Source organism: Pseudochaenichthys georgianus, chromosome 13 (assembly GCF_902827115.2).
Source record: "Pseudochaenichthys georgianus chromosome 13, fPseGeo1.2, whole genome shotgun sequence".
In the NCBI taxonomy this organism is placed as follows: Eukaryota; Metazoa; Chordata; class Actinopteri; order Perciformes; family Channichthyidae; genus Pseudochaenichthys; species Pseudochaenichthys georgianus.
Genome location: NC_047515.1, coordinates 4,073,148 through 4,086,696, shown reverse-complemented (window position 1 = coordinate 4,086,696; position 13,549 = coordinate 4,073,148). Strand labels below are relative to the sequence as shown.

At 41.0% G+C, this 13,549-nt stretch overlaps 2 protein-coding genes and 1 long non-coding RNA gene across 3 annotated transcripts in view; 1 reads left to right on the top strand and 2 right to left on the bottom strand.

Annotated features, from left to right (window-relative positions):
• Window positions 1-1,798: 1,798 nt before the first annotated feature.
• Window positions 1,799-4,070, bottom strand: opa3 (outer mitochondrial membrane lipid metabolism regulator OPA3). The gene is made up of 2 exons (XM_034097020.1): window positions 3,892-4,070; window positions 1,799-2,367 (listed from the first exon to the last, which is right to left on the bottom strand). The coding sequence occupies exons 1-2, from the start codon at window positions 4,031-4,033 to the stop codon at window positions 2,039-2,041; spliced, it is 471 nt and encodes a 156-aa protein (XP_033952911.1). The 5' UTR covers window positions 4,034-4,070; the 3' UTR covers window positions 1,799-2,038.
• Window positions 4,071-7,330: 3,260 nt separating this feature from the next.
• On the bottom strand, window positions 7,331-8,734 carry LOC139434955 (uncharacterized). The gene is made up of 3 exons (XR_011644235.1): window positions 8,025-8,734; window positions 7,575-7,635; window positions 7,331-7,462 (listed from the first exon to the last, which is right to left on the bottom strand). It is a non-coding gene; the product is annotated as an uncharacterized lncRNA (long non-coding RNA).
• Window positions 8,735-12,787: 4,053 nt separating this feature from the next.
• Window positions 12,788-13,549, top strand: part of ppp1r13l (protein phosphatase 1, regulatory subunit 13 like) — a 39,208-nt gene continuing 38,446 nt past the window's right edge. The window contains 1 exon segment of the mRNA XM_071205273.1: window positions 12,788-12,922. The gene's annotated coding sequence lies outside the window, so the exon portion shown is untranslated.

Here is a 13,549-nt window from a genome sequence, read left to right as displayed (position 1 = left end):
CCAAGGAAAAAGGTTTGGAACCACTGGATTTTGGACAGAAATATATTGGTTATATATTTTGTTTGATGCACACACAAAACATTTCCAAGATTAAAAAATGTGGGAATTTGCTGCTTTAAAAAAAAAATGTTTATTTAAAGGTGGGGTAGGTAAGTTTGAGAAACCGGCTCGAGATCGCTAGAATTTGAAAATACACAACCGGAGAAAATCTGCCACTTCCTTATAGAGTCCCTCCTCCAACACACACGAACGCGCACATGACCAATGAGGGCACGAGATAAGTTTGTGCCCCGATGGAAGGCTGACAGGCAGGTAGGCCATTTTACAGGTAATACTGTAAAAAGTACAACAACTGGTACTGGTTGTACTTTTTACAGTATTACGGCTTCTACAGATGACATTTTTTAATGGATTTTCTTCAGATATTCATTGCTATCGGGATGTTAAGAGCATTCCATGGAATATAACAAAAAGTGTATCTCGAGCGGCGCCGGTTTCTGAAACTTACCTACCCCTCCTTTAATGATTGAGAGGTTTTGATGGTTGGTTGGACAAACAAGCAGTTTTGTCTAGGGCTTTTAGTAATGTGATTGCATAAGTCACTATTTTCTTAATGTATACAAACCTAGTTAATTGAGAAAAAGCTAGTCAGCAGATGCCGCATTAAAGGTCCCATGTCATGGCCATTTCTAAAATAGATTTGTATTGTGCAATTTTCCAAAATCACATTGGGTTTCTCATACAGCATTCTCTATAGTATGTGTATTCACTCTCTGTCCACGACTTGTTGGAGCTCCTGCCCCCCCCCCCCGCCCTATGAGCCCAGTGGCCGTCTGCGAGACACAGCGAAACCCAGCCCGAACACACACACCCGCAGCCTGGCTGGGAGTTTGTGTGTGTGCTCACACACCGACTGACAGCCTCGCCGCGTCCCGCCGTCTCAGGGAGGAGAAATCGGCGGAGCTCATTGAGTGTGTGAGGAAGTCCGCGGATTGGTCCATTTGGGTATGGGCACGTCACTCTACCCAGGAAGAAAACAATAGAAAAATAGAAATCCCCAACGAGGCGTTCTGGGGCAGCACAGACAGGTCTTTTCTGTGTTAAGAGTTTTACTCGCTACAGGGTGTACTTTGAGGGTGTGTGACTTTGCAGACCGTTTACATGCATAACAACCTTCATAACACACAAGGGGACGGGTAATAACCAGAAAAGCATGACCTGGGACCGTTGACTAAAAAATAAATTATATGTGATATTATTTTTTACAAAAATGTCTTCAGACATTTCAATAGTATAGTCACAGAACATTTTCCGCCTTTTACTTCGATTATATGTAATGTACATGTTCCTGATAATGGGTTTTCTATGGAGGACCTTTATATCAAAGGTCCTCCACCATCTAGTTTTTTTTAAACAATGTGTTACGAGTACTTAATTAAAGGTTTCCAATTATTCTGCTTGTGCAAAAGCGACAAAAACTCTCATCAGACAGGGAACCATTTTATTTTACACCCTCCTTTTACAGTGTTCATCACATCCAATGTATATGAACCATGAAATGGATTTATAGCGTAAATACAACACCATATGTCCAAGAACCTACGGGCACTCTTCTTAAAGAAATCCTGATATTGGCCCAATATTTATATTTAGTTTTTGTCCTTCAATCAAGTGCACAAAATGCCAAATAATCCCACAATTGAAGCACCAAATGGAGCATGAAAATGATTAAGGTCATTGAAATACTGGAAATCAGAGGAACGGGATTTAAAATATATTAAATTTCAAGGACGCCATCGCAATTTATTGTCAATGTTTATTTACAACTTAATAATGAACATGCACGATCAACCACAGGAATACACTATGAATATCATAGCAATCTCCTTTTACAGCTCGAGCACACATCCACAGCACTCTGATTTGTATCCACCCTTTCCACCCAAGCTAATGGGCATATCAAGCTGTACACATGGCGGGACTATGTTTGTGCACTATGTTGGGTCATGTCACATACTGTAGCATATAACCCATTGAATCACTTGTTGTTGGGAAGAGGTAACGACACAAGTTGTCTATTCATCTCTCGGAGCCGAGCGTCGAGAGTCTCTGTGGTCATAGCGAGCTCTGCTATCTGAGTCTGTAGGCTGATGATGGTCTCGTTCTGCTCCTCTTCTTTGTGGCGGGAGTTGGCGGCCTGCCTGCTGTACTCCAGCACCATGCAGCCAGTCCCGATGATGAAGATGATCCCCTCACCCAGCAGCTCCGCGCCCAGCTCTGCAGCCAGCTCCTCGTTCAGAGGCTTAATGGTGGCCCCCCGAAAACCCATGATCCGCATCTTCGTTCTCATCTCGATCCAGTGGTAAACTGCGAAGAGCAGATGCAGTTCCAGTGTGTTAGACTTTCAGTATTTATATTTGTAATGATGTAGCTCACATTTGCACTTATTCTTCAAATGATCTCAAAATAACAGTTTAAACCGATTTGTTATACCAAAACCTCGCACCATGTACACTTTCTTCTGGTCAGCTATCGGCCTTATTCAAGATTCAAAGGGTTTATGTCATATGCACAATCGCTACAGTGTAGTTTGGCAAGACAAATCTAATGTACCAGGGTCCTTCAACAGTCACACGTACTAAAGACATTAAGTCAAAATAGTGCAAGAGACACAATGTGCAAGTAAATGTAGAACTAGGTCAACTATATACATGTAAAATAGAATCTACTGATGTAATATATAAATATGTGGACTGTTAACAGATGTTTGTGTATTAAAGTGTTTCATCAATAAGGCCCAGGACCCCCACTGACTCTTTAACTTCCTATGAATGCACATCATGTAAGAACTCCTTGTTAAGAGCTGCACAATTAATCACATTATTATTGAAATATGGACAAGTATCCATGTTCATACTGTAAACCTTGCGTATCTCTATTTGCAAATTCATCTAGCTCTTTTGAAAATGTGCACAGCTCTTTTTCTACAATTCTGATACAATGCCATATTTTAGTTTTGATACTTAGTTTATGTAAACACCCTTATATAGCAATGCTAATTACTTTTATGTGTAAACCTGCACTGAAATAAACCTATTTCTGAATAAATAATAAGAGGGATATAACATAAAATAAAAAAAACAGGAGTGTTGATGCAAAAAATATCAACATAATATCGTAGTATAAAAGGGTAAATTATGATATCGTATGGGCTATGAGATAAAGTAAAAGGTGAAATGCAGTAACATAGTATAACAATATCAGGTGTGGCATATACATATAAGACAAAAGAATATAAAATAAAATCATCATCAGTTGTCAAGTCTATGTTATGGTCCATTTAAACAATATTTAAAACTTCACTGAGCCCTCTGTCTTTTTATGACCAATTACATATTTCAATGAATGAACAAATCCAATGTTTCTCGATGTCATTCCTTAAACATTAGCTCTGTGACACATATTTGTTTGGTTTCTATTTCTTTCGTTTTGATTGTATGTTTTAAAAATGATCTGTAACACATGCAGTAGCCTATGAATTACATTATGACCACACGAATTCAAAGCAATGTATCTAAACATGCCCAAACGAATAAACACAGGTGTGTCTAAACAACAGAACACAGTGGCTGCTTTGAATCTTTTCATTTTTTGAACAGGACGTTTAGCAAAATCCTTTCACTGTCATTTAGCGAAAGCTTCAGGCAACATTTCAATGACACACAAGACCCGCCCTCTTCGACCTTGGCGTGCTTCTATTGGTCGAACCGATAAGCGGTCTTGAAAAGCTACAATCTCATTGGTCGTCGCAGCCTCCTCGCTTTATCCCTCGTCCGGGTGTCTGACACTGCAATGTAGCGGTCATTGGTAGCCGTTAGCTCGGTTACTCACTCTGTGCCGGGGGCAGACAGATGTAATTCTTAAAGAACTCGCTTCTCCGGGCTCCGGCCTTTATTCGGTTCGCTATAGGCTTGCTCAACTGCCTCACTCCCAGGTAGAGGAGCTTGGCGATAGGGAAGGCACCGACAACCATCTTGGCGGAAACACTTGACCAGCGTAGGGCGGGGCACGTAGAGATGACGCGGTGACGTTATATGATTGACAGCTACAAACCCAACCACGTGTTTATGACGTCAGAAAAAACTGCGTTATGGTAGGCCCCGAGCCGAATATATTATAGAATATATAGAATATAAATTCTCTCTATATGGCGCTGTGTAGGCCCAATCCCAAACCACGCCCTACCCCTACACAGTACCCCTCAGTCTTTTTTCATTTCATTTCAAACCTTTATTTATCCAGATTGGTCCCATTGAGATCATAGATCTCTTTTTCAAGGGAGACCTGCAGCATATAGGTTCCACATGAAACATAAAACAATAAAGGACATTATACATTATATTTACAGGATACATAGTTATAGACATTTACTGAAATGATCAAATAAAGTCAACGTTTCACAGTGTTTACTGAGCTGTGTGGGGTTTGTTCAACTTTTAAAATATGTTTGAATGGTGATATACACAGTGATAGATGTTAAGGACTAAGGTTTATATTAAATACATTTGTATTTATTTTAAGATCTTTTCATACAATCATACGTATTGGGATCATTTGTATTAATGTGGACCGGAGGGAGAGAGTGACGAGCATACGTTTCACTTTCCTTTTTTATTTCAATTCCAACTTTGGTCATGAAGAATATGTTTCTCTTTGTCCACGTTCATAAAGCCTAAAGCAGCAGCATCAGAGCACGGTGCAGAGTCTCGAGATGAGTTTACAGTAGTCCCTCCCTCATTCTTATTAAACATCCATCTTGTAGTCCGTTGTATAGAAAACTTTCCATAGTTTCCCCACAGCAGCAGACGCACATTCGTGACGTCCGCTGGCGCATCATAAACACGTCGGATAGTGAAAGTGCAGTCGGATTCTCTAAGGCCCATTCCCAAACCGCCCCCTACACCCTACCCCTACACCCTACCCCTCCGTTTGCGCGTTCACGCGGAGGCTCCGCCATATTGAGGACTGTTCCAAAGCAACGAGTGTGGAGCGGTGTGGAGGGGGAGTGGGCTATCAATCCCTCAAACAGCGAGTCTGCAGCGGACCTGACCGGAGTCACGCTGTGTGTGTCCGTCAGGAAACACGCTGTGTACAAGTAGTTCCAGCAAATATCCACTGATAAACTGCAATGTTAACAACCTCATGATAACCTCATATGTTTTTTACTTAGGATCAAACCTGTGTTTAGTCTAGAAAAAGGTAAATGTGTGCATTTTATTATAAAGTTGTGTATATTTACAGACCGTTGCAAAAACTAAGAAGCTTATAAACATCAGGTTTAAAACTAAAAGAGCTTTGAAACACAATGAAAGATGTTTGGAGTTTTATTTGAGTTATTCATTTAAACTTTTTGTCTAAGAGATGCTGATTTTAAACCGTTGTTAGATACAGTTTCGGCATTTCCTGTTTCTGCCGGAGAGAGGGGAGGCCGTCCCAAAGCTTGCTGCTGTATTTACTCCCTCCATCTGACAGGAGGGAGCCTCGTTGAGCTGCGAGTGTGGCTACAGACGGAGTTCACTCCATCACGGAGGGGTAGGGTCGAGGGAGTGGTTTGGGATTGGGCCTAAGTACCGCAGTCTCTTCTCCTAAGTCCTTTTGAATTCTCCTATCGACTATCCCTTAACCCCGTGACGTTTCACTCAGAGGTCAAGGAATAGGAGATAGGGTTAGAATTTAGGAGCTGATTTTTGGACTATTCGACTGTAGCCAAAGAAACCACGAGAAGCAGGGAAATGAGCAATGGGACACGTCCTTTCTTCCGGAGCCTCACGTGAAGCGACGTCCGTTCGTGATGACGCCGCACAGCTGTTCGTCTGACAGCAGCCAGCTCTGTCCCCGTTATTTTTCACAAACACCCCCGCCTCTGTTAGTACACATTTATTGACACAGACATTTGTATCATCTGTTGTAGACCCAAATACATTAAATAAAATAAGAACTCATTCTCAAAAAAGATAAACGCCATTCTTAAAATGTATAAACGAAAAAAGCGATCATGAAAATGTTTCCAATAAATGAATAAAATAATTGTTGACCACTTTGTTGTTCAGACATATCACATATTTGTAACTAAATGACACATTAATTGAAACAAAACACAGTATAGACTGAGGAGGGACTCTCGTGTGTTTCATGTATTTTCTTCACTCCGCTGGGAAACTGCTCTCATGTCAAGAAGCATCAGATCAGTGCATGCCCTGCATCGTCCAATCAGTGAGCGATACACAGTAAGGGGGCGGAGCGAGTATCTGTGGATTTCATCGGAGTATGGTCTGGTCAGAGCTATTTAATAGAAGAGTTACGACACCGGAAGTCCAAAAACGGTTATCGTCACGTGGTTCATGTAGACGAGGGATCGTTCCCCGGAAGTTCATGGCGGGCAATGTGAATGCATTGATAACAGGAGATAGAACTACGATTTTTGTTAATTATTAGTGAATAAAGGTTTTGATTTGCAATATTTATACAACAAATCGATATGTGTATGTATTTACATCAATATGTTTTCAAAAATAAAATCGAATTTGCTAATATTAAGTGATAATATTAGGATTAGTGTGAACAACTAGTTTACATGTTACTAACAGAGCCTGTTGCTGTTTATTTATAGCTTTGAATTCTTTCAAACCAATATTATCTTCTTAAACTTGTATGGTAGTCAGGAGGATCACTTTCTAATGTTTATTGATACATTTAGAGGGAGGGGATCTAAAGTAATGCTTTAAAATTCAGATTAGATTAATTTCTACCATTTTCTTAAATTCATGGTAGTTTCAGTAATCCCCTGGTAATTGAGGACACAAGTTATCTAAATGACTAATGTCGTCTTTATGGCTTTCAGAAAGGACAGGAGACCGACAGGATATGATGATGATGATGATGATGATGATGATGATGTTAAATGTGTTGCTTTAGGAACTTCCATTGCAAATACATGGAATTCAATAAACATAGAAGAGCATATCATGCAGTTTGTCGGTGCCTTTTCCTCCGTGTTGTCCTGGTTTGCTGTGCTGCCTCCTAGTCGCCACCATGGTTTGCTGTGCTGCCTCCTAGTCGCCACCATGGTTTGATGTGCTGCCTGGGGATGCTCAAATCTCTCAGAGAAAGGAGTACGAATGTACGGCTTCCCCACTGACACAGAGCGGAGGAAAAAATGGCTGGCTCAAGTCAGCAGGAGCAATTTCACGACCAACAGCAACAAAATATGTGATTTATATACAAACACTGCATTTGCACTTTTTCACAAAACGAAAACCACACCATTGGGAAAGCTTAATGTTTTGTTTAATACAAAAAAACAGGGAAAGGCTTGAAAAACACAGAGTTGAGACTCAGGGTGCAGGGTGAGGGTCTCAGTGCAGGTATTCAGGCTCCATTGAACCCCCCTCTGGTTCTTGTGCTGAGAGAGGGAGCAACAGACAGGAGAAAGGGTTATACACACCTATATAGCACACCTATTGCCTTGGGGAGATAACGTGTTTACTTATATAAAACAGTAGTATTAAACGTACCTTGTGTTTTCACTCTCACTTAAGTCCCTCTCCCTTTGCCATCAATCCAGAATCAGCTGGGCTGCAACATTATACAGACAGGTAATAATCAACAGAATCACAAGGACACAATATGGCTCTGCTAAAAACACTCACTCTTACACGCACCAAAGTTATATTTATCTAATATTTAACTCCCTCCACCCCCGCATACAATCCCGTTTAGAAGCCCCTCTTCTCTAATTCAACATGTTGGACGAAATGACATAGAGAGAACGGAATTTACAATTAAAAGGCTGTTCAACGTGTGTTGCTAACTTGCTTCGGTATGCTAGCTTAATCTGTTATCTGTAAACGTTCCCTAAATCTACTAATTTAGGGATAATCCACTGACATCCTTTAATACACATGTTCATTTGAATCAGATGTACTGATAATATCCGCAATATACATCTTTAAACTTCTTCTTACCTTTAAAAGTCCGTCACGGACGGTCTATTATGCTGCAACTCCACAGCTCTGCCAGCCTTGGCGCTAACTTCCGGGGAACGATTGACAGGATCCACGATCCGCCATTGCTGTAAAAAAGTGGTCCATTGGAGTGAACGGAGATGTCGTAACTCTTCTATTAAATGGCTCTGGGTCTGGTGATTCCTCGGTTATCGCTCCTCCGTTATCGCTCCTCGCTCCTCGATCCTCGGTCCTCCGGCAGGAATAAGCGCCATGGGACGGTACTCAAGATGGCGCAGGCAAATCAACTTCCGGTGATACCGAGGACCGAGGAGATTAAAATAATCGACCTGAGAGGGGCCCCGTCTCAGGTCGGTTAAATTAAATCCTTGCTTCCCTCACTTGAGTCGTTTCCCTGTGACTAGTCCCTCCCACCAGGGAAGCATGGAGAGACGCAAGAGAGGCTTCTCAATACTCAAATTTCCCCTCCTCGACTCCCCTCCTCGAGACTTAGACCCGCCCACAGGAGATGCGAGCGGAGGACCGAGGAGGGGAACCGAGGAGAGAGGAGGGGAAGCAGCAGACGTTTAAAGAAATGAGAACTCCTCTCCTCTGAGCGGTCATATTAAAGCGACGTCCGTTCATTATGACGTGGCAACAGCTGCATCAGCTGTCGAGTGTTTTGTCATATTTTATAATCTCTGTTAGATCAACTGAACATTGTTCCCCCACATATTTTATTTGAATTCATTGAGAGTGCGGTATAATGAGACAATAACAGGCTACAGATGCGGACACACACACACAAATATATTTATATAAATATATACAATTTAAAGTATGAGAGCACTCTCATAATAACGTAACACAGTCAGAGACTGGATATACCCCCCCCCCCCCCCTCTCTCTCTGGTCGCTGAAATGGGGAATTGAAATTACGGGCCAAAAGTTGTATTTGCAAGTATTAAAAGTAAGGACATCAAACCAACTGAGACCCGTCTGTCCGCGGCATCTGCGCACTGTACAACACACACCTACACACTGTACAACACACACACCTACACACTGTACAACACACGCACCTACACACTGTACAACACACGCACCTACACACTGTACAACACACGCACCTACACACTGTACAACACACTGTACAACACACGCACCTACACACTGTACAACACACACCTACACACTGTACAACACACACCTACACACTGTACAACACACACCTACATACTGTACCACACACACCTACAGCTGCTAAAGCATAATCAGGCTACAGCCGTTGTGTATTTTATTATGTGAAGCACTAAATGGTTTTAGAAAAATATGGACTCTTTGTAGATATCTACTAAACTAAAGCAAATAAAGAGAGTAGGCCTGTTATACTGAGTGATATATATTTTACACACTGCTCTGCTTTCTGCAGGACCTCACAGCTGTTCTCACTGTAAACATCGCGTTGCGATGAGAGCAGGTTCTCAAATAATATCCAGGGGATGCATGCAGAGCTGTCATTGGCTGAGATAAGTCCGGCCGTGCGTCACGCCTCCACCGTTCCCGGAAATGCATCCGCGGAGGAGCCGTGGAGGAACCATCAGTGTATCCTCGGTTATAGCTCCTCCAGAGAGCCTCCTCGATGCTCGATCCTCGGTCCTCGGTGTGCATTTAGAGAAATGAGACGTCCTTCAAAATGGCGCGCTGAAATTCATTTCCGGGTCACTACCGGAGGACCGAGGAGTCGAGGAGGGGAAATTTGAGTATTGAGAAGCCTCTAAGGAAACCACGAGAAGCAGGGAAACGAGTTTCAAGAGCAATGGGACGTCCTTTCCTCCGGAGCGTCACGTGAAGCGACGTCCGTTTGTGATGACGCAGCACAGCTGATCGTCTGACAGCAGCTCTGTCCCCGTTATTTCCACACACACCCCCGCCTCTGTTAGTACACATTTACTGACACAAACATTTGTATCATCTGTTGCAGACCCCAATAAATAAAATCAAATAAGAACTCATTCTCAAAAAAGATAAACGCCATTCTTAAAATGTATAAACGAACAATAGTTTGATTAATATTGATTAGAGTGCACAATAGAAATAAAATAATTGAGAGAAGAAAAAGAGATATGTTATCTATCAAAACCCAGTTAGATTAACATTCATTAGATTGCACATTTTGTTTGTTTGTTTGGATATGTAGTACATTAACATTTTAATAGCACTTAATGACTGACTGAATGGAAATGACAATAAATGAAAATGTAAAACGAAAAAAGCGATCATGAGAATGTTTCCAACAAATGAATAAAATGATTTTTCACCACTTTGTTGTTCAGATATATCACATGTTTGTAACTAAATGAAACATGAATTGAAACAAAACACGGTATAAACTGAGGAGTGACTCCCGTGAGTTTCATGTGTTTTCTTCACTCCGCTGGGAAATTGCTCTCATGTCAAGAAGCATCAGATCAGTGCATGCACTGCATCGTCCAATCAGTGAGCGATACACAGTAAGGGGGCGGGGCGAGTATCTGAGGATTTCATCTGAGGATGGTCTGGTGGTTCCTCCATTATCGCTCCTCCATTATCGCTCCTCGCTCCTCGCTCCTCGATCATCGCTCCTCGGTCCTCCGGCAGAAATAAGAGCCATGGGACGGTACTCAAGATGGCGCAGACAAATCAACTTCCGGTGAGACCGAGGAGCGAGGAAATGAAAATAGTCGACCTGAGACAGGGCCAAGGACCCCAAGATGTCTGACGAGAAATCCTGTGACGTCATTAGGAAGCCTCTATAGAGTGGCGAAGTCCCTCACCTTCCGGGAGTACGGTGGCTGAGAGGTGCAATCGACAATTACAAAGTGTGAAACACTTTAACAAAGCTTGAGACAAATTCACATTTTATAAAACAAATTTACCAAAGCAAAAACGATTTAACATTAACAAAAACAAATTAACAAGATGCAAAACACTTTTACAAAGCTACGACAAATTTACAAGTGTCGAAACACTTTAACATTTGCCATAACACTTTAACATTTGCCGAAACACTTTAACATTTCCCGAAACACTTTAACATTTGCCGAAACACTTCAATATTTCCCAAAATACTTTAACATTTGCCGAAACACTTTAACAAACTAGATAATCAATCCGCAAAGGGAATGCCCATCATACCAGAAGTGACGTGCAAGTGATTGACACAAACTTAAGTTTGTTTTGGTGGAAAGACCGCCGGTACCTATGGACGGTAGTACGAGTGTGTTTATGGTCTTTAAACATGTTTTGCCGTTCTGTTGAAACCACCTGGGCCAAGTGATATGGTTTTGCTCATCACGATATACTTTCTGCCTGCAGGCTCTCTTTAGCTGTCTGTCTAATGAAGGTAAACACAGCGAAGGCTGTGTGTAAAAGAGACAGCTCCACTTCTTACTTGGCGAACCTGTAACTTTCTCGTGTGCACGAGTACATATCTCTTGCGGTCTATCCGCCAAAACAAACTTAAGTTTGTGTCAATCACTTGCACGTCACTTCTGGTATGATGGGCATTCCCTTTGCGGTTTGATTCTCTAGTTTGTTAAAGTGTTTCGGCAAATGTTAAAGTGTTTCGGCAAATGTTAAAGTGTTTCGGGAAATGTGTTTTGACAAATTTGTATCTAGCTTTGTAAAATAGTTTCGCATCTTGTTAATTTATTTTTGTTAATGTTGAATCGTTTTTTCTTTGGTAAAATTGTTTTATAAAATGTAAATTTGTTTTATAAAATATAAATTTGTCTCAAGCTTTGTTAAAGTGTTTCACACTTTGTAATTGTCGATTGCACCTCTCAGCCACCGTACAGCAGTTGCTGTTGCTGAGCAGTTGCTGCCCAACTCCATCATATGTCCAACCATGAGCTCTACGAACCCTTCCAATCAGGCTTCAGATCCAAGTTGAAATCTTTTGGCGACAGAGCCTTCAGTGTCGCAGCCCCCACCCTCTGGAATTCTCTCCACTCTGCTATCAGGAATGCAGACTCTCTGGACACTTTCAAACAAAAACTCAAACACCGCTCAGGCCTTCGGCCCCAGATCAAATGCAGTACCCAGCAACTTGTTTTTCAACCTGTGTGTCTGTGTGATTATTATTTATTTTTTTGTTTTGTTATTTTATCTCCCATTGTAAAGCGTCCTTCGGTTTCTTGAAAGGTGCTATAAAAATCGAAATTATTATTATTATTATTAATTTGACTGCTTTAGTTACTCCAATTATTCAGATTACTAGCTAATACAAAATATAAATAAACATTTAAATATCATTAAAGATAAAGACTTTCCTCAGCAGTAAATAAAGTAATTAAAATGATCTCCACATTATATAGCTGTGATCAACACATGAATTAATCAATAGTCATATTATACTCCAGTGATTAAATATGATTGGGCCATTACATGTAACGAGCAGTTTAACTTTTGGTTCTTAAGTATATTTTGATGCCAATACTTCAATAAGTATTTTACAATTTAGTATTGCTAATATTACTTAAGTACAACACCTTAAGTACAACACCTCTGCACTTATGTATCGAAAGGGTTAAAATGCAGGTTCATACATATGTTGACATACAGCTATTGTGTGGCGTTGTAAATGTGAACATGTGAACTACCTGTTATTTCCTGACATAATGTGTCAACATGAAGTGGATGGTATGCCTCACCTGGGCCAGCTGTGCAGGAACACCTGGCTCGGGTTACAGCAGCAGAGGGAGAGGGAGGGGGGAGGGGGGAGTGACTCTCGGTCAGGAGACTGCGCCGGATGACTGCATGTCTGGAGCAACACAGAGAAACACTGCCCCACTACAGGAAGACTAGGAACTCTGAACAGGGCTCTGCTCCCCTCTGGAATTTGGGACAGGGGAACAATAAGGCTCTCATTTACTGAGGTAAGTACTGGTTTTATTGTAGATCCTTTCTGTGTGGGAATACGATGTAAAGAAAGTTTGTTTATAAGATCGCGTGTGTCGCGCGCTGTGGTTGAGATGTCGTATAGCTTCAGAACCTTTTCCTATGAATAACTCTTTCCTTCGTGTTCTAGTATATTGTGAGTAGCAGTGATGGAAGAACTACTCAGATCCTTAAGTTAGGTAAAAGTAGTAACGTACCACAGTGTAGTAATACTCTGTTACAAGTCAAAGTCCTGCAGCTGACATTTTAAAGCAAAAGCACAAACATATTAGAAATTATAGTGAAAGTACCAAAAGAAAAAGTACTCATATTGCATAATTGCCATTTTACCAACAATATAAATCACTGGATTGTAATACATTTTCCATTATAAGTAATTTTGCAGCTGGTTGAGCTCACTTTAATCACTTCTTATGCTGCCAGTTCTCTTAATCCATAATAGAACATCATAATGTATAAGCTTATTTGTATTTTGTGGAATATTTATATGTAATTGCAGGTATCAAATGTTGTCAAATAAATGCAAAGGTGAAAAAGTACTTTTTTTGCCTGCAAAATGTAGTGGAGTTGGAGTATAAAGTAGCATGAAATGAAAATATTAAGTA

Bases quoted from the DNA above. Each gene is read 5' to 3' on its own strand.
- opa3 (XM_034097020.1), bottom strand. From the start codon at position 4,033: ATGGTTGTCGGTGCCTTCCCTATCGCCAAGCTCCTCTACCTGGGAGTG. The intron at 2,368-3,891 runs GTGAGTAACCGA...TGCTCTTCGCAG, and splicing joins CTGTCTGCCCCCGGCACAGA to TTTACCACTGGATCGAGATG.